Below are 23,191 nucleotides of genomic sequence, written 5' to 3'. Positions count from 1 at the left end.
TGCGTTTACGACACCTCAACTTGTGTTGCCATGCCGTAAAGCACTTTTGTCCGACCTGCCAGTGAAGAGAGAGACAGAAGGCCTTAAAGCTTATACATTTTATAGACGATGAAAGCAGGATTATCGCAACGCACTTTCATTTTATAGACAGTATTATAGTCTTTTCTCACAATGATCATAGAGAATGTGGAAGCCCTGAAATCGTGGCTGGCAAAGCTCCTGGAACCAATGTGAGTGTTGAATCGAAATGGCATTTAGCTTGCATGGTACGTAGCTACGATAGCTAGCTAGCCAAGTGGGTTAGCCAGGCATCAATGGGGGACTTGCTAGAATCAGATGGCGAATTCTTGCACGAGTTAGCAAACCACCATTGCCCGCTAGCTGGCTTTCCATAGAAAAAAGAGAGACTGTAGGACTACTCGTTAGCTCACGTCTAAGACGTTAACATTGGTGCACGATGTAAAGCGTTTTGTCGCACAGTTATTTTAGGGTAAGTTAGGCACGTAGCGCCAGTTGGCCCACGATAATGTGACTTTATCACAGCTCGGTAAGCAAGCTATCAAAAGCTGCAATAGATAACTTGCACGCTGTTGACGTTACTTGAGATTAAAACAATTGCTGACTCGTTTTTTGACTTATATCTAGCGTTACGTTATGGAGTTCTTGTTGTTGTTATATATGAGGTTTTATAAATAAGAGCTGTTTGATTTACCATAGCTACACACACTCTTAGTGCGTCTCTTTCACATGTAAATCAATAAATTACATCGTAATGAAGAGGACACGCGCTTAAAACGTTGGAAATGGAAGTGAAGGTAGTTTTATACTGTAGTTAGTCATTTAGTTATGTAAGTTAGTTATATATTAGCTTGGAGTTGTCAAGAGTATTTTTCTGTGGCTTTGTATGCTTGTGATGTTTTTGTAAAAAGCCCCAACAGGACTTAAACATGTAAAGATTTTGTGAAATCGAATGTATAGTGGGTCATTTTCTGGCCATTTTTGGATGTTTGTGTAGCAATGTTGTACCCTGCAGATGTGGTTAGGGGTTCACGTGGTACTGACTTTATTGCCAAAGTATGTTGCACATACAAGGAATTAGACATGGTGGGTGGTGCATACCATTTAACAATCAACAACAATCAACACAATGCAAGAAATAGAAACATTAAAATGTACAAAAGAATAAAAATACAATGCACAAACAAACAGATAACAGCACTATAAACAAGTATGATAAAGTGTCGATTGTATAAAGAAACATAGAAGGGATGTGCAGGGGTGTCTGGTAGGAAATTGTCCTGGGGATGACAGTCAGTGGGGGTTTAAGTTTGTTTATAACATGCATGCATGCATGGTCGGGAACCAGTGGATGACAGACCTCACTGACATATTACAGTTAGTTTAATTATGAATTTGAATTCAGTTTTCTCTCTGTCTTGTCTCAGTAGTTTTGTCAAAAGCTTCACTATTTTTTCCCCTTTTCCATTGTATTGTTAATTTGAGAGTGTATATATTTCATCCTCCAGATGTGACGCTGACCCCTCTGCATTGGCCAACTATGTGGTGGCTCTCGTGAAGAAGGACAAATCGGAGAAAGATCTGAAAGCACTGTGTGCTGATCAGCTTGATGTCTTCCTACAAAAAGGTATGAATGCCATGTCACACGTAGCTTCTCTGCCAATGTGACTGAATACCCCTCAGCTCTGGCTGGTCAAGAGAGTTGTGCAGAAGGTTTTCCTCTGGCAGAGATTTCTACCATTAAGCTAACAAGCCGATTTCATTTTAGTTACTTTAAGGTAAACACTTGGAGGGGCAATAAGCTGTAAATGATCACCATCCACTACCCGTGGATCCGAAACATGTCCACCAGAGCGTGTGTTGCATCATCTGAAAGTACTTTTCTCCTCTAATCTCTCCAGCTTGTATTACAGGAAGCCTACACCTGTTTTTCTTAAGAAGATATCCTCTTTTTTTAATTTAAATGGCTGAAATGATCTAATCACTTTACTTTTAATTGCACAGTACAATCACTGAATTTGTTTGGCTAAGTGGTGATAAATAAATGTCTCAGCGATAACTTTATTTCGTGTTGAGAACTCTGGGTTTAAAATTACAGTTTGGTTCTGTGCTCTGCAACATCATCTTAGTTTTAGTTTTGAAATTTACTAAAGTTACTAAGTCTCAAGCCTGTCAGAACTTAACTATAGACAGCTGTACTCTTTGGAAGATTGCACTCCAATACATTGTTCAAATTACCTCTTTTATTTATTTATTTTTGTGGATTGCATTTTCATCTTTATGTTCTTTGTAACATTTTTCATGGAGCAGCTTTTCCCGTGTTAATCTCTGTGCTGTTTCTGTGTTGTGATTTGGGGTTTGTTAGACTTTGGATATATTTAGTGTCGCCAGGAGCAGAGAATCCTTCAGTGCGCTTCAGGCGGAATGTCAGTACATTCTATGTCTGAGGGCCAATATGTCTTAGCAAGGTAAACACAAGGGCAATGGATCAAATTAATTGCGGTCCCATTCTATTTAGTGTGTCGCAGCCATTCGTTCCAGTGAGCCACACAATGCACAATCCCAGGCCCCTTTGCCCACAGAAATGCAACAGGACCATAATTAATGTTACAAATGCACATAATTCAGGAAAATATTAAATCTATTTGCATGATCCGTGTTGTTTTTTGCAGAGACAACAGGATTTGTCGATAAGCTTTTTGAAAGTCTGACAACCAAGAACTACCTGGGAAATCCTGTCGCCAAGGAAGTACCGAAAGAAGAAGTGAAACCGCCTGCAGCCAAAGCTGATGGCGTGGAGGTAAGAAGAGTCGGGGCCTGTGTCCATACAGCATCTTCTTCTGGCATACAAGCGTCCGCAGGGCGCTGCAGAGTGCTACAACCACCGTTGTATGATAGACGACCATTACCCCTTTGCTTTTTATTACCTATTTGGGCTTCTATCTATTTATTTGACATTGTTTTTTCACCACGAGCACCAGTCGGAGATCGCTTGCTTCATACTCTGTATAGATGAGTTTGTCAACACTCATGAGCAACATTCAGTGTCCGGCCGGCTGAACTGCTCATTTGTCTTTGCTATTCAATTCATTTTGTAGAGCCCAAAATCACAAATTTTGCCTCAGAGGGCTTTACAATCTGTACACATATGACATCCTCTGTCCTAGGACCCTCGTATTGGCACCCTCCAAAAAAAACTTTAACAGGAAGGAAGAAAAGTAGTGACAGCGTCTGTCTGACATATAAAGCTCAGGATAGACAAATGTGGCCAAAAACAGGCCTCCGTTTTCTCCAGTGACAAATAACCGCTACATGGACAGAGGCCCCGAGTGTAACATGTATTGGCTGCAATAAGACTTTGAAAAAGAGTAACTTGCCTGTGAAATATAGCTTCCCACACATCAAAGTGTCTTTTAACTACTTTTGTAGATAAGTTGGTAGAGCATATCGCAGCAAATGGTGATTCTGTATTTAGGACTTCTGATGAATATCTCATTGTATATTATAGGACACTGTGTATAAATCTTCTGTTTTTAAAAACACAAAATAGAGAAGAGTTTAAGTCAAGTAAGTGTTTTTTTTTTTTCCCTCAAGGCTGAAACTCCAGAGGAAGAGAGAGAAAACAGGCGGAGAAGAAGTCCTCTGAGAAACCGCACCGACTTCAACGATGCCAGGTACGGCTGTGCCTTTGAGAGCAGCTTAATGTCGAAGCGGAGCAGATGCTATTCTGACAGGAGACATCTAGGAACTCAAATCCAGTCTCAGTTAGGCTAAACATTCTGATAAACAGGTCCTTCATTTCTTACTGCTGATAAAAGAATAACTAAAACATTGTTTGGCATCGTCTAGTTGATATGTTGATATATTTGCATGGTTATTTTGAAACCCCGTGAGTCCTGCCTTTAGCTTGATGAAGGCCCTGGTGTCCAGTAGCCGGTCCCTTGACTGTAGCACACCTCGTCGGTAATGGGTAGGACAAAACAATGACTGTCGTGCTAACATTCAGAACAACAGTTGACGTGTTTAATGAGCTTTGCTCCGTGATTTATATTCTTCAGCATTAAAACAGTGGAACAACATAATCATGTCATTACTCACCACTTGCTCTCTCTTTATGATGTTCATTCATTCTGATCTATTGTGTTTTTCCTGTGTAAAGTTAATGAAAGTCAACACTTCCTGTAGATTTTGAACACCAACAGCCTTTTAGGGAATGAATGGGGTTATGCTCCAAGAAATGCTGTAGTTGTTGTAGTATAAAACACATTGAGAAATGTGCTGAGGTTTCATTAACAGCAAGCTGCAGCAACAGCAAATTAACACTGAGCTTATGAGCAGATCAGAAAGAAGGGAGGCCTTTCACTTTTTAAGATATCATTGAATAGACTCACAAAACAAGGAAAATAAAACCACCTTTCGAGTAAAAACTTCTCAACTCAAAGCCTTGTTGTACTCAAAACAGACATACAGATAATTATTAAAATAAATTCCCCTCCAACACTTCAACCACACAGAGGTCGCGATGACAGGAGGCGAGACGAGCGCAAGCGCCGCGACTTCGATCGGCACGGGAAGAGCGGAAACGAGTCCAACCGCGAGCGGGAGCGTCACGAGCGGCGCAGGGGCAGCCCCCGTGGGAGGAGCTACAGCCGGAGCCTCAGCCGGAGCAGGAGTGGCAGCCGAGGGAAGAGCAGGGACAGAGGAGGCAGAGGTGAGAAAGCCCCCCCCCCCACACACACACACACACACACACACACACACACACACACACACAAGCCAATGACAACAGCACAGGGAGGGCATCAGACCCAGGAGAAGTTCCTGAAGCTCCTGTCGGCACGGTTGAACTGTGCAGTAGTGATGCAGAAGTGCTGCTGGAGACATCCTCGGTGGGAAATGCACAGAGGAGCTTAAGGTTTTTGAGAGTAGGCTGAACAGAGCTCTGGATGTAGCTGCTTGTATTATATTCTACTGGATTGTTGGTCAGTGTTTTATCGATAAGGAACAATGTGGACAGCTTTGAAATTACATCAGTGGGGATTCAACAACATGGCCTGGAATTGGCCATATCATTCACAGGGTTACGGTAATCTACATTAGCTTAAGCTTCAAATTGTTCAGGGTTTGAATTTCTGCTGTGGTCCACGACTCTGCTGTTATACTTATTTGTGTTTTGTGCTCGTCTTTAACAGACTTCAAGTCAAAGTTTGAGTTGGAAAGGAAGGATACAGACTGCTACAACTCTTCCAACACATCCGGCTCCCAGCAGCAGCAGCAGCAGCATCAGCAGCAACAGCAGCAGCATCAACAGCAGCATCAACAGCAGCATCAACAGCAGCATCAACAGCAGCATCAGCAGCACCCATCGCCTCTCCTGCCGCTGCCCACACCTCCGCACCCGTTTTCTTCCTCGTCGTCCGCTGGCGTCTCCGTAGCCGGAGGTGTTCCCGTAGTAACACTGGCTCACCTGCCCGACAGCACCACAGACAGCTGGTCCGGCTACTATGGCGCCCAGAGGCAGGATGGTGGCATCAAGCCATTCAGCAACAAGAGCGTTTCGCTCAAACAGCGCTGCAGGGACTACGACGGTAGGAACAGAGTGAATCGTCAATTCCTCAAAGCCTTTGATTTCTGCTATCAACTCTTTTTTCGCTGGCATCTCGGTGCCTATTGGATGTTTAGAACTATTTCCCAAGAAAATGACGAGGTCATTGTGTGAAGTTTGCTGTGTAACTGCCACCATTTTCTTCCCGTGAGGGTTATTGATTGCCTTGTTTAGTCTCATCGCTAATGACCACTGTTAGGCACTCCCGTACTTCTTTGTCCCCCGTGAAAGGAAGGAAAGCAAGCAGGCTCGCACCCACCTCCCCCCAGAGACACACAAGGGTTTAAACTTACCCACTGTCCCTGAAGCACACTGCTATCTGTCACAGTGCTCAAACACTGCCACCAGGGACCCCGTTCCTTAATGAGACTGTGGGGTAAATACATGCACTCTGTGCCTTAGCTGCTTTGAACTTGGACAAGCTTTCATCTTGTTTTTTTTTTTTTTAATTCTCATTGCCCTTTTATTTGTTCTCATTTTCCTTTTCAGTCATATTTTCGTGAATTAGTTTGACTTCCAGGGGCCCAAAGCCCTTAGACGGTTTACAGGAGGTTACCTTGGAGCTGAGAGCATGTTTGTTTATTCTGTGCTGAACTTGTGATACACCTACATGTGTGTGTAAATCCGTCTCTCTGTCTCACACAGAAAAGGGATTTTGTGTACGTGGTGACCTTTGTCCGTTCGACCACGGAAACGACCCGCTCATCGTCGATGACGTCAATCTGCCGAACATGATTCCGTTCCCTCCTCCGCCCGTCATGCCCCCTGCTGGCCTGCCCATGCCCCCTGCTGGCCTGCCCATGCCCCCGATCACTGAGCCACCCCCTCCCCTCAGGATGCCCGTGATGCCGCCCTATGGCCAGCCTCCACCACCAGGGGTCTTCCCTATGAGTGGTAAGTAGTACCGCCACGACACGAATGCAACTTCTAGGAATAACGTATTTGGTGCCATTTGATGTGAACAGCAACATTTCCAGTGGCTAGTACAACAACAAACTACTGCAGCTAGTTACAGTGCCTGTCACTATTCACCCTCCATGGTGTTTTTTTTATTTTGCTGCACTACAACCTGGACTCAAAATGGATTTTTATTGGAATTTTATGTAATGGGCCAACACAAAATAGTGAAATAGGGGGAAAAAATGTTTGTGTGTGCATTTATATTCACCCCCCTTTGCTGTGAAGCCTCTAATTAAGATCTGGTGTTACCTCCTTTCAGTTTTTTTTCATCTTCACCAATTTTGACTATTTTGTGTAGGTCCATTACATAAAATCTAAATAAAAAAACAACTCTAATTCCAGGTTGTAATGCAACAAAATAAGAAGAACATGGGTTGAATACTTTTTGTAAGGCACTGTATTCTCCACCTTTGTTTGCACCATGAGACACATTATTCCTCCATCTCTGCTAACGTGCTCCCTCATCAATTTCTCAAAAGTTTGTCTGGCTTCTACCACCACTTAAGTAAATATAATTGATTATATCTTATGTGTTTTATGTAGCCTTTCATTTTATGTGACACCGTTTCCATAACTGTGTCTATAGCTTATCCAGAGGCATCTGACAAACAGTTATTTAGATAAACGGGTACACATTCACTACCTTCTTCATTTCTTTCTTGTAAGTTTATCCTGGAAATCCAGCTTTGCTTTATACAGTATCAGTATCGGTTTTCTGTAGAGACTACGATATGTGTGAAAACACACTTAACATAGACTTCACACTAGAGAGAGGGTTTTGTTTTCACCTGGTGGGAGAAACATACTTTCACTGCTTTTCTTCTTACATGCCATCCTGTCTCATGATGCTGATTCTGATGTTGAAGCATTGCATTGAACAGTTGTCATCACTTCCTGCCACCTTTACGGCCATATTAAAGCAAACGCTTCAGTAGCACAAACCAGAGACTCGCTGTCATACCTGAGACATAAGCGTGGGCTTGTATCTCCCTCAGGACCCCCAATGATACCAACCGGTGTCATCGATACCCCCAACCACCAAACGGCAATCACTTCCTCTCCTCCTATCCGACCACCTGGTGTGGGGCTGCCGCCTACTCTTCCTCCTCCACCTCCGCCCTCCTCGTCCCCATCAGTGTCTCTTCGTCCCCAATATGTCCAGTCTGAATGTAAGCAGGGGTGCTTTTTGTGTTCGGATTAGGAAATTGTGTTTGTGATGCTCGATGCAGTGACGGCGGTTGACCAGAGGGTAGCGCTGTTAATTAACCGAAGACAGAGGAGCTCTGAGCAATTAACATGAACTCTGCCACATCCTATTGCGATGTGCTCTTTTCCCATACCTCAGCTCATGAATAATTCCAACTACACACAAAATGGAGTTGTTGTTTTTTAGTTACAAACTCAGGTTTTTGACCTTAATTCAACTCATTACTGTCATGAAAGGTCCCATTTTGTTTATTTTAGTGTTACAGTAAACAGTGTCTCAGGATAAGAATTATCATCTTATGATGTTTTAGTTTTTTTTAACTCATCACATTATTTACGAGATTGGTTTTGTGCTAGCTAAGTCACTAAATGCCAGGCATCACTTATTTAATCACGCAGTACTGCTTGACTTCATTGTGTAATTTCAATCTTCCTCGGTTGTTTGTTTTGTGTTTTTTAAGTTCACATTATTATTATGGCTGTTAAAAGTGTTTGATATTCCCTCTGAACCTGTGTGTCTGTGTTCATTTCTACACATTAGATAACTATGATCCAGAGGGCTATAACCCAGAATCTCCAGGCCTGACTGCAGCAGGTCGTAACTCGTACCGTCAGTTCATTCCCCGGGTGCAGACCCAGCGCTCCAACCTAATCGGCCTCACCTCCAACGAAGGACAAGGATCCAGAGGTAACCAGTATTGGCCTTCTTAGTACTCTCACTCTCCCACAACCTAATCCTGGGTAATGGGTACTGTTGGGCTGATATTTGATTGGGAAAGTGTGAATGCTTGTCCAAACAAAAGTTCTGTAGACGATTGCAAAAGCTCTCTCGTGTTAATTATGGTTTCTCTTTGTTTTCTTTCTGTGTGTTTTATCTTCTAGCTGCCAACATAGTGATACAGACGGAGCCTGCCACTGCAGCCAGCACTCCTGGAAATAACGTGTGCCGTTTCAACACAGAGCAGGACAGCAGGAAGAGAACCATGGGACCCAGTACAGCTGAGGGACCAGTCGTTAAAAAACCCTGGATGGAGAAGTACGGATTTTAAAGATGTTATAATTTGAAAGGGAGAACGTTCTTAATCTTGGATCGCGTGTGAACCGTACTGCATTAGGGTGGTGTGCAAAGATCCCATCACAGAAACTACCCACCTGCTTTTTCCTGTAAAAGTAATGGGAGCCTTGTTTCAAGCCAAGGTGACTCATAGTTCAGGAGCCCATCTTTTGTGTCAGTTGTGGGAAGAAGGTGCACACAAACCACACCACCATGACTATGTTGCTTCATTTGCAAAGGGTCTACTTGTAATCTATCTTGGGTGTCGACATGTGTCACTACTAACTAGTATAGGGTTAAGAACTTCAATATGAAGGCAGGAACTCGAACCTCAGGCCTTGAATCCGGGTTGCATTTTACTGCCATCATCGTTATCATCTCGCTCAAAATGTTGATGAGCTTGTCTGCTTTTATTACAAATTTCTCTTTAAAAAAAAATATTTCAGATGTCAGCATCACAGTCTTCTTCTCGTTTCAGGCCAAGCTTTAACAACCAACATAAGAACACTTTCCCCAAGAGGTATTACTATGTGAACACCAAGTTGGAGGTGCGCAAGATCCCACGTGAGCTCAACAACATCACCAAGCTCAATGAGCACTTCAGCAAGTTTGGAACCATCGTCAATATCCAGGTAAAATGCACCAGTTGACCAAAAACGGCCATTACTACTATACTAACCTGAATGCACCACAGTTAAATCATACAAGTCTTATACATCATCATCACAACTAACAGCATGACATAGCCTGGCACGGCGGCCACATAAAGCACATACATAACCCACAGATGGCCGACGCCGCAACATCAGCATAAAATCCAATCGTGCACCCATCAAAAGCTACCCAACAAACAATATTATTCGGCTTGGAGACACCAGTCCCTTGTTAAAGCAATACATCGGCTGTACACTGAGTGAAAGAGGAGGGGCTACTCGCAATCTAGCATTTGCAAAATGCACTTCCTCTCAAAAAGTCCGACCTATCAAGTAAACAAGAAGCGAGACTTTTTATTGGTCGTAGTCAGATAATTGAAACTGCTTCATTGACTGCTATTCACTGGATGATCCAGCAAAAAAACGAAGCCTTCTGATTGGATCAAGTGGGTGGACCTAGGCCCACCCAAAGCTACTCTGCAGCTTTGCATTGACGTTCAGCTCTGCAGAAGAATTAGCTTCGTCATACACAGATACCTAATCTGCGCGCTCTGCTCTAAATCCAGGTGGTGTTTGGCGGCGACCCAGAGGCGGCGTTAATCCAGTACACAAAGAATGAAGAAGCCAGGCGGGCCATATCCAGCACCGAGGCGGTCCTCAACAACCGCTTCATCCGCGTGTACTGGCACCGCGAGCCCGGCACCAACGCAACAGGGCTTCAGCAGCAGGAGCAGAGTTCAGGCAGCCAGGCGGCCGGATCGGCACCCAGCCAGGCGCTGCAGCACGGCAACATGCATACGGTTAGTATCAAGAGCCGACGCATACGGAAGTCTCACCACGCTTCTGCCACCCTTCATCCGATTAACTTTTTTTTCCTCCTCTTTTCTTTTATCAGCAGGGGATAAAGCAGCACAGCCCGGCTGCCTATGTGTTGAACAAGACAGTACCAAAGCATCGCATGCCAGCGCTGCCTGGGATCACAGCTGCAACCAAGCCAGACAGCCTGAACCCAAACACTGTCATTGTACGTGTGTGTGTGTGTGTGTGTGTGTGTGTGTGTGTGTGTGTGTGTGTGTGTGTGTGTGTGTGTGTGTGTGTGTGTGTGTGTGTGTGTGTGAGAGGTGATGCTAGACCTGGATGAAATGGCGATTTCAAATATATGATTTGTTTCAACAAGCTTGGAATACCACACTTGTTAATATCTTCAGCAGAATACAGATACGGTCAGGCTGGTAGTTTCTCTGTGAAAAGTTGATTAAGTTGAACAAAGCCTGCTGATATGCTCACAATCCTAATGCTAATGTTGAAACAGGTATAATGTCAACTCTCTTAGTTGAGCATATTGGTATGCTCGGTATAATATCAGTACTATGACTTGGTGTGTCCTGTCTAGAGGCTTTCCAAATAACAGGGAGAGACGTATCTGCCTGCTGTCTGTCCAACGTGCTATTACACTAAGCAGTGAAGATGGAATATTCATAACAGCCCAGACAGTTTAACAGGATATAACATTAGGAGCAATGCAGGAGAATAAATAATATTTTGTTGGCACTGCATTCTCGCTCGTGTCTATTGCAGCTGTAGACAAGCTCATTCTGGGGACCTAAATGTGTTGCTCACTCTCTCTCACTCTCTGTGACACTTAGGTCTCGCCTGCCCCGATGAACACCCAGAAGGGCCCTTACACTTCCACACCCCTCAAGTCCTCCTCGAAGAGCTTTGGGAAAACGGGAAAAGCACTAGAAGCACAGGAAGTCCTCAAGAAGAAACAGGCATGCAGCTTCATTTTTTTTAATACGTATTTTGACGGGTACAAGAATAGCAAAGCTGGGAGTAACCTTTTATTTTTTTTCTCTGAGGCCACTAGTGGGAAGCCGGCTACCATTGAGAAATGAAATTTCACCAACAGCAAATGTCATGTTTTTCACCTCAGTGACTGTATTTCATTTTCCCATTTAGGAGGCTTTAAAACTCCAGCAGGACATGAGAAAGAAGAAGCAAGAGATGTTGAAGACACAGATTGAGTGCCAGAAGGTAAGACCGGCCCTATTCTTTTATCCCTGGAACTCTTGCTGTTCTGCTCATCTTTTTTTTTTTCCTGTGCCTTTTACTATATTCTCCCTCCACTGTGTCTCGTCTACTGTCGTTTACACCTTCTTCTCTCACCGCGTGTCCTTCTGTCTCCAGGCCTTGATAAACCGCCTGGAGAAGAACCGAGGGACGAGACCTGAGGAGCGAGCCAACATCATGAAGACGCTAAAGGAGCTGACCGAGAAGATCGCACAGCTGCAGAATGAAATGAACCCCGCCTCCCAGGTAGCCAGTGCTAAACCAAACCACGGCCAGTCCAAGACAAAGACTGATGTAAGTTTGGGCCCTTTTGGTCGGGAGCTTGCTGGGAATGCTTCATTTCCTTTATTTAGAGACAGGAGTGAAGTTCTGTCCTGCCACTGTAGATCTAATATGAAGCTCTTCATCAGTCTTTCATTGCTTTTATGTATTTTTTTTCTGAATTACGTGTACTTTATTTGACATGATATGTGACCAGGCCCAGAAGGAATTGCTGGATGCTGAGCTGGACTTTCACAAGAAGTTGAGCTCTGGAGAGGATACAACAGACCTCAAGAGAAAACTGGGACTGTTACAGGTGGAGGTAATGCACGCATACACACACACACAGTGCATAACCACAGGCCAACGATCTGAGAAGATAGCTAGCACTGCCACAAACAGGTCTATAAAGACCTGTTTGGACCACACACAAAGAGATAGACAGTGACAGCAGCTTGCATCAGCAGCATTTTTCTTGAGTGCAGAATTTGAGGCCATGTGACACTAAGAAACTAGAGGAAGTCAGCCAATAAGATAGCCGTCACATGTATCACACAACACTGCCTGATTAAGTAAGATATAGGTGAAAAAGTAACATGCGCAGATTTAGATTCAATGGGAGTGAATGGGAGCTTTAATGTATTACAGTACATAAACTGTACAGGTCGTTATAATGACCGGATTCACAGTTGATCTGTGTGCAGTTACTACGAGTGTGAGATTTTGTGCTGTGTATACGACTGAATGCATCGTATAACTCATAAACTGTATTGATATTATAATGAGCTTAAGTGCGTAATGCTTAGCATTTTAAGATGAATTGAGGTAGTATTGTATACAATCAATGTCTATAAGATTGTCTTAAAATGTTTTTATTAACTATAAAAAAAGTCAAAAGGTCACGTATAAATACAGTTCATGGGTTATATGAATTCATTAATTTTGGTAGCATTAAAACTAAGAGTTTTGGCAAATCAAAAATGTATTTTGTAAATCATGCTTTCAGGGATATCTAAAGTACACTGGTATCAATATTTGATTGGTATGCGAGTTACAAATTTTAAAAAAACTGCCACAGAATATGCACAACAATATGCAATCCCCAGATGTTTTGTTAGTGTAATACGGTTTGACACAAACTTTGAAGCGTATTGATATTAACATATCTTCTTATTTATTCTGCAATAATTGAGTTGATAATTGTTTCTTACACGTCACACGTACTTTAATCTGTGAATTTATTTTGTTGAGGCTGCTCATCATAACATTAATTAGAAGAAAGAAAAAGAAAAGAAGCTGCGTCCACAGCTGTTATTCAGCTCAGACTTCTGGACGAGGTCGGCTGTGTCACAAGATCAGCCGAACAAGAACATAGCTTTTGTGAGCAACTCCCTCACCAGCATACATATATATATATATATATATATATATATATATATATTTTTTTTTTTTTTTCTCTACCCCTGTGGGTCTTAAATTAGCTAGTTATTAAAAATGCATATGCCACCCCTCCACCCCCCCCATCCAAACCCAACCCTCCTTCTGCACATTAAACTGCAGCCACTTAAGCAAGCCCAGAGGAACAGCCGCTAACGAAGCCAAATCAGACACCGGTCCTACTCTGATGGAGCCGGCTTCATTAAAGTTTGAGCTGCTGGTCCTTGTAAGAAAATTGTGGGGCGACAATTAGAGGAGAGAAGTGAGCACGGGACAAATGGATGAGAGAGTGGTTGTGAGGTTGTGGAATGCTTAGGAAGCGAGGAGATGTCACTTTAAAAATGTAGGAGTGACGACTAATGGTGAAGGGCAGAGAGTGACGGAGGAGGAGGCCACAGTCGAGTCAAGAAAATGTTTAAAATACGTAATATTTTGCTTATACTGAATGTTTTTTTTAGAATGTTTTTAGAAGTTGTTTATTGTATGAATTAAGATTTGATTTTGTTTTTAAGTTAGACACAATGTAGTTTCCTGGTTTGCGTGTTTTTGACATTGAAAAGCACAACACATCTACGCAAGTTTTCCACATCTGTTCCTAATGATTATTTTAACACGGCCAGGTGGCGCCTATTCACTCTCGTCTGTTGAAAGAAAAGCGGCAGCCAGTCGGGTGTTTTATAGCATTAAACCTCCTGTCCTCCTCCAGGCGACTCGGTTGGGTCTGATCCGACCCCCAGCGGGTCGAGGCCGGGGCCGAGGGAAGTTGGTGCTGGAGCCCGGGTCGGTATACGTGGGCCGCGGCAGGGGACGGAGCCGGGAGATGATGGGTCGAAGCGGGACCGTGAACCGCATGGTGGTGGACCACAGACCCAGGGCCCTGTCTATTCTGGGGGTCACTCAGGAGGAGAAGGAAGAGCTGATGCCACACTTTGTGGTGAGGACGGTGTTGCACATTTAGTAACGGCTTCAGGAGTTACACTAAGAACTCTTACGCAGAACCAAATTGATTATTGAAGAATTACACTGAAATTAATACACTTTTCTTTTTTTAATGTTAGAATTTTGGTGAGATCGAAGATATCCGTGACCAAGACCCAAACAGTGTTGTCATGACCTTTAAGACGCGAAGCGAAGCCGAGAATGTAAGTCACATTACTGTGGACCAGACCCGTTCTTTCTTCTTTTCCTTATCACCTAAAATACTAAATAAATACATAATATTAAAGTTTTTTTTTCCGGTTTAACTGGTACGAAAAGTATAACTTGCAACTGTCCTCCTGTTTTGTTTTGTAGGCAGCTAACCAGGGAGCTAAGTTCAAAGGCCGTGTGCTGCAGATTTCCTGGTACAAGCCTAAGACGCCTTCTGTTACAACAGAGCCGGAGGAAGAAGAAGCTAAAGATGAGGACAATACGGTACGACACATCTCTCACACACACACACACACACACACACCCCTATGGCTTCATGTGTTTCCATCGGTAGCCTATAGCCACCCAGAAACCATGAAAGGAAGTCCGTTTACAACACATCTTGAGATTCTAAGCGGGAGAAGTTTAGAAAGTTTTAGTTATATTCACAGATTTTACTTGAACATTTCTTTCCGTTGCTTCTAAATCTTTCACTGCTGCTCCCAATGGAGAATCAGGGCCAGCCTCTCGGTACTAAGAGCATCTGAGCCCTTTGAGTAAAACTGCATTACTGTCAGGTGAAATCCTCGAACTGTATTTCCATGTTTTTGGTTTGTTTTTTCGAGGTCGCGTTCTTCCTCGTGTGCGAGTTAAGTTTTGACTTTTTGTGCCACAGAAGGAAGCTAGTGCTTATTTGCCCGGTGAAGAAGAAGAGGAGGAGGAAGACGACGATGAAGATGACGAGTATGAGAGCCGGTCTTGGAGACGATGAGGGCGTTGGGATCCGTCTCCAGCAGAATGCGGCGTTTCTCCTCCTCGCGTGCAGATAGAATCAATACAATAGACTCTTTTTTTTTTTTTTGTTCTTTTTTTTCCTTTCCAGTATTTTCAAACTAAATCATTTTAGACTCTAATCGAAGTAAAAAAACGTCTTTTACTTTACTGTACATCAGAAGAAGTTTAGAGGGCAGAGGTTTTGTATCCCTCGAACTGAACAATTATTTAAAACCTCTCACTTTTGCTGAGAAAGATAAATGTTAAGTTGTTCTTATAGATAGAAAAAAACCTATGTAAGTTTCAGTGTGCATACCAGATGATTAATATCAGTAATGCACAACATTTGTGTCTACTATGAATAGGTATTTTTATACATACTGTATTTAAGCTCTTTTCTCACCAGTTTTTTGGAAAAAATCTTGTCCTCAGTTCAGGGTCAGCCATTCCTTCACCAATAGAACGTTCTTTGTTGCTACCAGAGAGATATTTATTTATTTTTCCACTGCATAGATGCCCCGTGCCGTACCTGTATCGGTGCGGTGTGGTTTTCCATTTCACTTTGGTCTGTTTGTTTCGGTATGGGTAAGCCCAAAAATGTTAAACAATCCAAATATGTTTGACTCACTGTGGTGGCATGAATGCATACTAGTTTGCGCATGTTGTACTCTAAACAAACAAACAAACTGCTTAGCATCCAAAGGTGGCGATGCCCTAACCATATGAGAGCCAGTGCAGGTACAGAAGGATACCAGTGCAATAGAAAAATCTAAACTATGTTTACAAATTGCCGTGTCCATGCACGTCCGATACAGTCTTGTAGTAAATCTCCATATTTTTCCCGCTTGCGTGTTGTTCACTAAATGCCACTCTGTGTAAATATAAACTCCCTCACGGGAGTTCTACATTTTCTAAGAGTGTGTAACATTTTTCACTTGTTGTATTCCGTCTCCTGGTCATCCAAATGGCCGGGCAGGACAAGGATCAGATCACCCATTTCAAAAATGTGAGATCCCGAGACAGGTGTTTGAATGTAATACTGAACAGTTGATTTTAATATATATATCTATATATATATAGATGTATATAGATGTATATAATTTCTTTGCCTTACACAATCAGCGGGTGGCTGAATTTTTACAAGAAATGGGATTTACTTTTGTAAATTTTGTAAATGCTTGAAAGAGAAATTACTGTTTTTTGTTTCTGTTTTCTTTGAGTTTCTTTTTCTGTCATTTTTAACAAATGACGAGGTTCAGTCGGGTAGAAAAGGTCAAGCAAGAGTGCTTAGCGTCTCTGCTTATCTGCAAGGATTTTTCATCCGTGTTAAACCAGTCCATGTTGTAATTTCACTTAATTTGTCATCTGAGAAGGACATTTCTTTTTTTTTTTAATAAGCTTTCTGAGCTGTGGAGAACACACACTATTATTTTTACACCGGTGCAGCTTTAGCTGCATCTGAACATTGTCAGCCAGTGCTCTAAACCCACTCTACAAGTGCACGTGTGCACCTTTCATGACTAGTTTTTATTTTGCCTTTTGCCTTCTTTGCAAATACTCTATTTTAAAAATCCTTAGGGTGGGAGGAATGAAAGTCATTAACAGTTTATATGAAAATGTGCTTAATGCAAGAACAGAAGTTTTTACTTTAGACTATGTTTACATGCAGCCTAATGAAGTGTTGTTTGGCGTATGCTTATCATACTGTGACTAACCATATCCAATAACGCAGTCGGATTGAAGCACCAAAACAAAGGATAGCAACTTATTAGTTAACTGAAGCAGTCTGACTACTTTACACAAATGTGCAGGTAGAGATCTTGCTGTATATGGGAGTCTGCATGTAAATATACACGCAGCTTTCTACCTGCATGGGAGTAGTCGGTAACAGAATTTATAACAGCAATGCTCTGCATTGTTCGCTAACTTTAACTAGCACCACAAGGAATCTGTTTGCAACACATTACGTGATTTCCTCTCACCTACAATGTCGGTAGCGCTCTTGTTTGGATTGCATATCTCACTGTTGACTAATAACTCCGAAGCCTCCTGCGAGTGACCTCATTGTCACATTTAAACCATCGACTTCTGTGCCATTCAATTAGGTTCAGGTGTGCAACGGAAAGCGCTCATGCTTCAATATGATTTGCCCGTGTGATGTTTTTATTTATAGGAGGTCACTGGCATTTGTATAGGACAGACCTATACAGGCAGGGTTGTTGCTTGTGTAGGTGAGGATACAGCGAAGGCCTCTCCCCCACTTTTTTTTGTACTATCTTCTGTATGCTACTATCACAATGGTGTAAAAAAAAAAAATGTAAATGTTTATTGGATAATAGTTTTGGATTTGTTACTGTTTATATTTGCAGGATGTGGATGTATTTTCTTCATGTATTTTGTTTGTAAAAAATGGATTTCTAATTTACTAGCATGTTTGCTTTTGCCAATAAAGATGGAGGAATGGGGTGCTTGGAAAACGATCAAAACAGAAGTAAGAAAAAAAAAAAAAAGAGGGGAAAATACAATTAAAATTGGATCTGGGAAAGAGAAAAAAACATTTTGAGATAAAAGAAGAAAATTTACCAAAAAAAAGATGTCAATATTGGCGAGAGGGGGAAAAAAAAAGGCAAGCAAAAGCATTCCAGAAAATATTACCTGAAACTTTTGTGTGGTCTCCTTCATTTTGCATGTTATGATAGAAATGTTAATGCATCCATTAGCTGACCTGAAGTACCACGGAGAACTACGGAGAAGCCTCTGAAACAAGGTGTCCTTGTTTATAAAAAATAACGGCTTCTGCCTTATTCACTATTTCATATTACAGGGCACCTCGGAGTGCTCAGGGCTCTATATATTACTCAGAAACACAATTATTGCTGCAGGTGTTAGAATTAGTAGAGTTGCATGTTGGGCACAAATATAAAGAACATGTAATTGGATGTTAATATATTTCAATACCTTCCATTGTGTCTATCATACTAATAATGTTGGCATATATAAGAATAACCTCCACTTTGTCACCCACACCCCCAAACTAATCCCACCACATCACGGTACAAACTGTGACCTTTGACACTCAGTTTAATTACAGCGACTATGACCTATTGAAGTATCTGTAAATAGTGCAATAGTGTTTCTTACGTTACGAACTCAACTGGGTCTGTTGAGTTTAATGCAGATGCTTCCGGCTCTTCCAAGGGGAAAGAATTTCAAAGTAGTCCGTGAGCGCTGCACTGTTCTGGGCAGATCCAACACAGCGGCCTGGTAACTGCTGAGGGAACCAGAACTTGTAGCCTAATTGTGCTCAATGGAAGCCAATTTGATATAAATAAAAAAAATTTAAACAATTTGACAAAAATTAGAATGGACGTTTTTCTAATACTATGGCATTGGTTAGTATAGTAATAAAAGGACATGTTAAAATTACTAGACAACATCTAAGGAATAATACCTTAAGTCAAGTTATATATATTTTACATTTACATGTTTTATATTGTTTGAATATATATGTTTAAACTCTGATCTGACACGTCTAGACAATCATGTATCAATTAGAACGACAAAACAATGTTTTTTTGATTAAATGAAGTTGTAAAACATAACCATATCAATGATGATGAATTGAGAAACATCAAAAAAAGGCTGCTGAATTATAGCTAACCAAAATTAGTAGCCTCCTAAAACTACTCATCACATAAATGAATGCATGGTGTGACAGTTAGGTCATGGTGGAGTGCATGCCGGCCAGATGGGGGGTGAAAAGAAAAGAGCCCCAATATGACAGCACTCTTCATAAAACATGTCATATTCAATCTCCAGAATATGAAAAGGCACAGATATGACGGACGTAAACATTGGCCTGTGAATTATGAATGGTCCCAGCTATATAACAGCTATTGAGGGTAAAGAAAAGGGGAAGGGTGTGAAAGGGGACTTGGGGCTTTATTCAGATTAACATCTCATGAATTCCATAGGATCCCTGCACAGCTTCCTCACAGTTGCTCACATGTTGCCTGTTTTAGGACACTTACATTTTCTCTCACTTTTACTTTTATATAAAAAAAACAGATGAATTGTATTAATGTTATATTGTAACATTTCAATATGCACTCATTAGGTACAAAATCAAAACGTTCAGTCTGTGATCAAAGATCTCAACTTTTCTTTTTAATTATTTAAATGTCTCTATCTGCAAAACGCAAGTTAAGTCTTTTCTCTCCCGTATCCTCATGCAATAGCCAGCCTACACGCAGCTCTTAGCGTTTGGCTCTCCAGACTGCAACAGGTCTGCATGGTGAGAAAAGACCTCGGCTGTTTTAATCTGTGTAATGAATAAGAACATGCCAGCGTGGTAATGGATGCCTGCCACCGTGCAGCTAAATTATTCAGAGTCTGGGGAACCAGAGACGCCGCTAGGAGGATCGGATGGACTCCGCTGGTGTCATCGGTCTGCCTCTGTCCGCCTGGCTCCTCTTTCGGCCCGTCCACCCCGACTCCGCGAGTTACCAAGCAGCCACACGAGACGGCTGTAAAGCAGCCCGGAGGATGGGCGTTCACAGGCCAAGGCCCTCGGGTCAACTGGTCAGCAACCATGCGGGCCTTATTACTCAAATACAAATGTGTTATATGTAATACCAAAACTACGGGTCAATTATTGTGGACTTTCATCTAGCTGTGATATAGCATTATACAGGGAACACTGTCAGCACCACGGACAGCGCTGGAGCAGCCCGCACTATTCTCAGCGATGCTGCGCTGTCCACGGTGCTGAAATCATTGGACCTTTGTAGTGCCGTGTTTTCATTTTTGTTACGCCCTATATCATCATCAGTAAACCTGATAAACTGATAGAACATAATAACGATATGACCACAAAACAACGTTGTTATTAGAATATCATGAGTGATTTAGTTTGGGTTCATTTGACGCTTGCGCACAGAGGCCAACATTTTTCAACTTGTAAACTGAGCAGGTGGGAGGGAAGGAGGAGAGGGAGGCTGAAAGAAGGGGGGGGGGGAGGACGAGAGGGATGCCGGGAGGCGCTGTCGATGTTAACAGCTCAGTCTGGTGAAGGAGAGCAGAGGAGCTCCGTATAGCTGTCCGATCCCCGGCTTTCATGTCAGGGGCCACACTGCTGGCGAGGTGCTTGAAGGGAGGAGGATGATGACCATGAACGGCAAACAGCATTTCTCCATGCACCCGGCTCTGCACGAGCCCAAGTATCCCGGCCTGCACTCAGGCTCGGAGGGCATGCGCAGAGTCTGTCTGCCCGCCCCGCAGGTACGTTCGGGTCAGGGGAGAATGGCTGTGGAGCATACTGGGCGAGAGGAGGGAAAATATCACACTGGAAATGTCTGTAAAGTTGATTTGACAGGACTTTGTTCTATCCACTATCTCCCTCTCTCTCTCTCTCTCTCTCCCCTGTCTGTGTCCCCCGTCTCTCCATCCCAACCCCCCCCCCCCCCCCTCCCCCCCTTCTCATCCACATGTCTTTTCAAGCAATGCTCTTGCTTTCATATTAATTTTTATGACCTGCGCTTTGAGGAGGGTTCTCTCCTCTCCTCGGCGCTGCTTGCCTTTGGAAAATGATTTTTAGATCCTGAGAGCTGCCTGACAGAATTCCCTACTGACTCCAGTATGCGCACTCTTGCTTGCAGCTGCAGGGCAATATATTCGGAGGCTTTGATGAGAGCCTGCTGGCACGGGCAGAGGCTCTGGCAGCTGCTGACAGCATTGTCTCTCACGGCAAGAGTCACCCGTTCAAACCAGACGTGACTTACCATACCATGAGCAGTGTCTCCTGCACCTCAGCATCCTCTTCTTCCTCCACCACCGTGCCCATCTCCCACGTCCCCTCCGCCATCGCCTCCCACCACCATCACCACCACCTCGGACAGAGCCTGGAGGCCGGGGACCTCCTGGACCACCTCTCCACCAGCCTGTCCATGACCGGGATGGGCGCTCCGGAGCCTCCCGGGATGAACGCGTCGGCCCACCACCACCAGCACCCTCACCACCACCTGCAGACCATGGGGCAGCTGCACCAGGCGATGGCCAACATGGCCCACCCTCACTCGCTGTCGGTGCACGGCGGCATGGCGTGCATCAACGACGTGGAGTCGGATCCCAGGGAGCTGGAAGCCTTCGCCGAGCGGTTCAAGCAGAGGCGGATCAAACTCGGAGTGACCCAGGCAGACGTCGGGTCGGCACTGGCCAACCTCAAGATCCCCGGCGTGGGGTGCTTGAGCCAGAGCACCATCTGCAGGTTTGAGTCCCTCACCTTGTCCCACAACAACATGATCGCGCTCAAGCCGGTTCTCCAGGCCTGGCTGGAGGAAGCGGAGGCTGCGTACAGAGAGAAGAGCACCAAGCCGGACCTTTTCAACGGGAACGAGAGGAAAAGAAAGCGCACCTCCATCGCCGCGCCGGAGAAGCGCTCTTTGGAGGCGTACTTTGCCATCCAGCCCCGGCCCTCCTCGGAAAAAATTGCGGCCATCGCCGAAAAACTGGACCTGAAAAAGAATGTGGTCCGAGTGTGGTTTTGTAACCAGCGGCAGAAACAGAAACGAATGAAGTACTCTGCGGTGCACTGAGTTTCACACATCATGAATAAAATAGCCTACTACATTTTTGATCGAGTGATTAATAATAGCCTAAGTAGCCTAACTAACAGGGATTTATCAACAGCTCTTCACGTCTCGTGGATTATCTCCTAAAAGACTTTTTTTTTCTCCTTTTTTCCATTTCGTGTCACTCACTCTTCGTTGTTGCACTTTTTTCGATTTAGTTATTAATATGGGACTCATAAATGATTGCGTTATGGATTTGTGAGGAGGGTGATTTTAATGTTGATCATGTATCTTGCACACACTAAATATGAACTTTCAGCAAATCCACCCTGACAGTTTGTCACATTCAGGGATATAAACTCACTTTTTGTAATAATGAAGTGGAGATTAGAGGCTATAGATGTATGGGCTGTTTATTTGTAAAACTGTATGAAGATTTTAAAAGAGAAAGAGATGATGATGATGATGATGGATTGTTTTGTAATGTTGGTTGAGTACATCCTCCACATCACTGTCTCACGTGCATCATATCTTGAACTGTGTTCTCACATATTTTTTTAATCTAATTCAGACTAATGTGAGTAGAGGGTGAGGGGTTGAAAAAAAGTCACATATTTAAACCACGATTTTCTTTTTTAATTTGCAAAACAATCTGTTCTCCTCGTGAACTGTTCGATGGTCATTTACGCACAAATTACGCACTAATAATTACAGTAATGTAATTTCACAAGCTATGACACACTGAGTCTGTTTATCTTGAATTATTAAGAAATGGAAATGACACCTTCTTATGAGGCACACATATGTGGCTTTGGCTGCTGCTATATTTTAGTATTTTGATGTGAACATGTTTTTGAGCTATAATTATTATGTAGCCCAGATATATACAGTATCACCTAATTTAAGTATATATTTTTTTCCTCACTCTTGATTTCACTTTTAAAAATGTGTGAAGTTTAAACTTAATAAATTATTGGTTATTTTTAAAGAAGAAATTCACATGGGGCAGCGACTTTTTGTGTTTTATTTAGTTGTATTACTCTAATATTTAGGCATATGCGGCACACAAATAGTTTAACTATAGACTCAAAAAAGGTGATGCACTGTCTCAAACTCCCTGAGCTGCAGTGGGCGATGCAATCTTTGTTCGGGAATTCGCCCGACTGTTTTATTTATGACTCCCCAAACCTCTGCTGGGATTAAAAATGTATTGTCGTACATGATATAAACGCAGAAAAATAAAGGGCCTCGATTGTCACAGTCATTTTCACACCGCGGAGAGCTGAATGCGCGCCCTCCACGCGCTGCTAAAGGCCCTTCTGATTAGTGCGCTTTTAATTATGGATGCCCTCGTGTCACAGGGTTATCTCCTGCACGGGGTTTGAAATTATTAAGTAATGACGATGCAATATTAATTATATATTGGTATAAAACAAAGTAATGTGGAGGCGTTGGG

General features: G+C 42.9%; 2 protein-coding genes across 8 annotated transcripts; both read left to right on the top strand.

The window, feature by feature from the left end:
- Window positions 1-45: 45 nt before the first annotated feature.
- Window positions 46-17,827, top strand: rbm27 (RNA binding motif protein 27). 7 transcript variants are annotated; one of them, XM_076101568.1, is made up of 21 exons: window positions 46-230; window positions 1,527-1,645; window positions 2,691-2,818; window positions 3,613-3,692; window positions 4,533-4,729; window positions 5,211-5,606; window positions 6,269-6,517; window positions 7,579-7,752; window positions 8,331-8,477; window positions 8,672-8,825; window positions 9,322-9,475; window positions 10,063-10,296; window positions 10,395-10,520; window positions 11,143-11,268; window positions 11,456-11,530; window positions 11,684-11,860; window positions 12,045-12,149; window positions 13,971-14,198; window positions 14,323-14,406; window positions 14,558-14,677; window positions 15,069-17,827. In XM_076101568.1, the coding sequence occupies exons 1-21, from the start codon at window positions 172-174 to the stop codon at window positions 15,162-15,164; spliced, it is 3,228 nt and encodes a 1,075-aa protein (XP_075957683.1). In that variant the 5' UTR covers window positions 46-171; the 3' UTR covers window positions 15,165-17,827. The 7 variants fall into 7 exon arrangements, with proteins under 7 accessions (XP_075957683.1, XP_075957688.1, XP_075957687.1 ...); XM_076101573.1 differs by having other exon boundaries at window positions 10,392-10,520; window positions 11,684-11,812; window positions 12,045-12,143; XM_076101572.1 differs by having other exon boundaries at window positions 10,392-10,520; window positions 11,684-11,812.
- A 2,452-nt stretch (window positions 17,828-20,279) lies between these two features.
- pou4f3 (POU class 4 homeobox 3) lies at window positions 20,280-22,945 on the top strand. Its single transcript, XM_076101575.1, has 2 exons — window positions 20,280-20,446; window positions 20,824-22,945. Exons 1-2 carry the CDS (start codon window positions 20,327-20,329, stop codon window positions 21,757-21,759), a joined length of 1,056 nt encoding a protein of 351 aa, XP_075957690.1. The 5' UTR covers window positions 20,280-20,326; the 3' UTR covers window positions 21,760-22,945.
- The last annotated feature ends 246 nt before the right edge of the window (window positions 22,946-23,191 follow it).

The sequence above is a fragment of the Anarhichas minor genome, unplaced genomic scaffold, assembly GCF_050575085.1.
Source record: "Anarhichas minor isolate MPS153535 unplaced genomic scaffold, ASM5057508v1 ptg000027l, whole genome shotgun sequence".
NCBI classification, from domain to species: Eukaryota; Metazoa; Chordata; class Actinopteri; order Perciformes; family Anarhichadidae; genus Anarhichas; species Anarhichas minor.
Note: the sequence above shows the minus strand (reverse complement) of the source record. Positions and strands in the feature narration are given on the sequence as shown.

What these genes read in the sequence shown, in the direction of transcription:
- rbm27 (XM_076101567.1), top strand. Translation starts at nt 172, where the DNA reads ATGATCATAGAGAATGTGGAAGCCCTGAAATCGTGGCTGGCAAAGCTC. An exon ending in ACCGACTTCAACGATGCCAG is followed by an intron (nt 3,693 to 4,532) that starts GTACGGCTGTGC and finishes TCAACCACACAG; the next exon opens with AGGTCGCGATGACAGGAGGC. An exon ending in GAACCATCGTCAATATCCAG is followed by an intron (nt 9,476 to 10,062) that starts GTAAAATGCACC and finishes CTCTAAATCCAG; the next exon opens with GTGGTGTTTGGCGGCGACCC.
- pou4f3 (XM_076101575.1), top strand. Translation starts at nt 20,327, where the DNA reads ATGATGACCATGAACGGCAAACAGCATTTCTCCATGCACCCGGCTCTG. An exon ending in TCTGTCTGCCCGCCCCGCAG is followed by an intron (nt 20,447 to 20,823) that starts GTACGTTCGGGT and finishes TCTTGCTTGCAG; the next exon opens with CTGCAGGGCAATATATTCGG.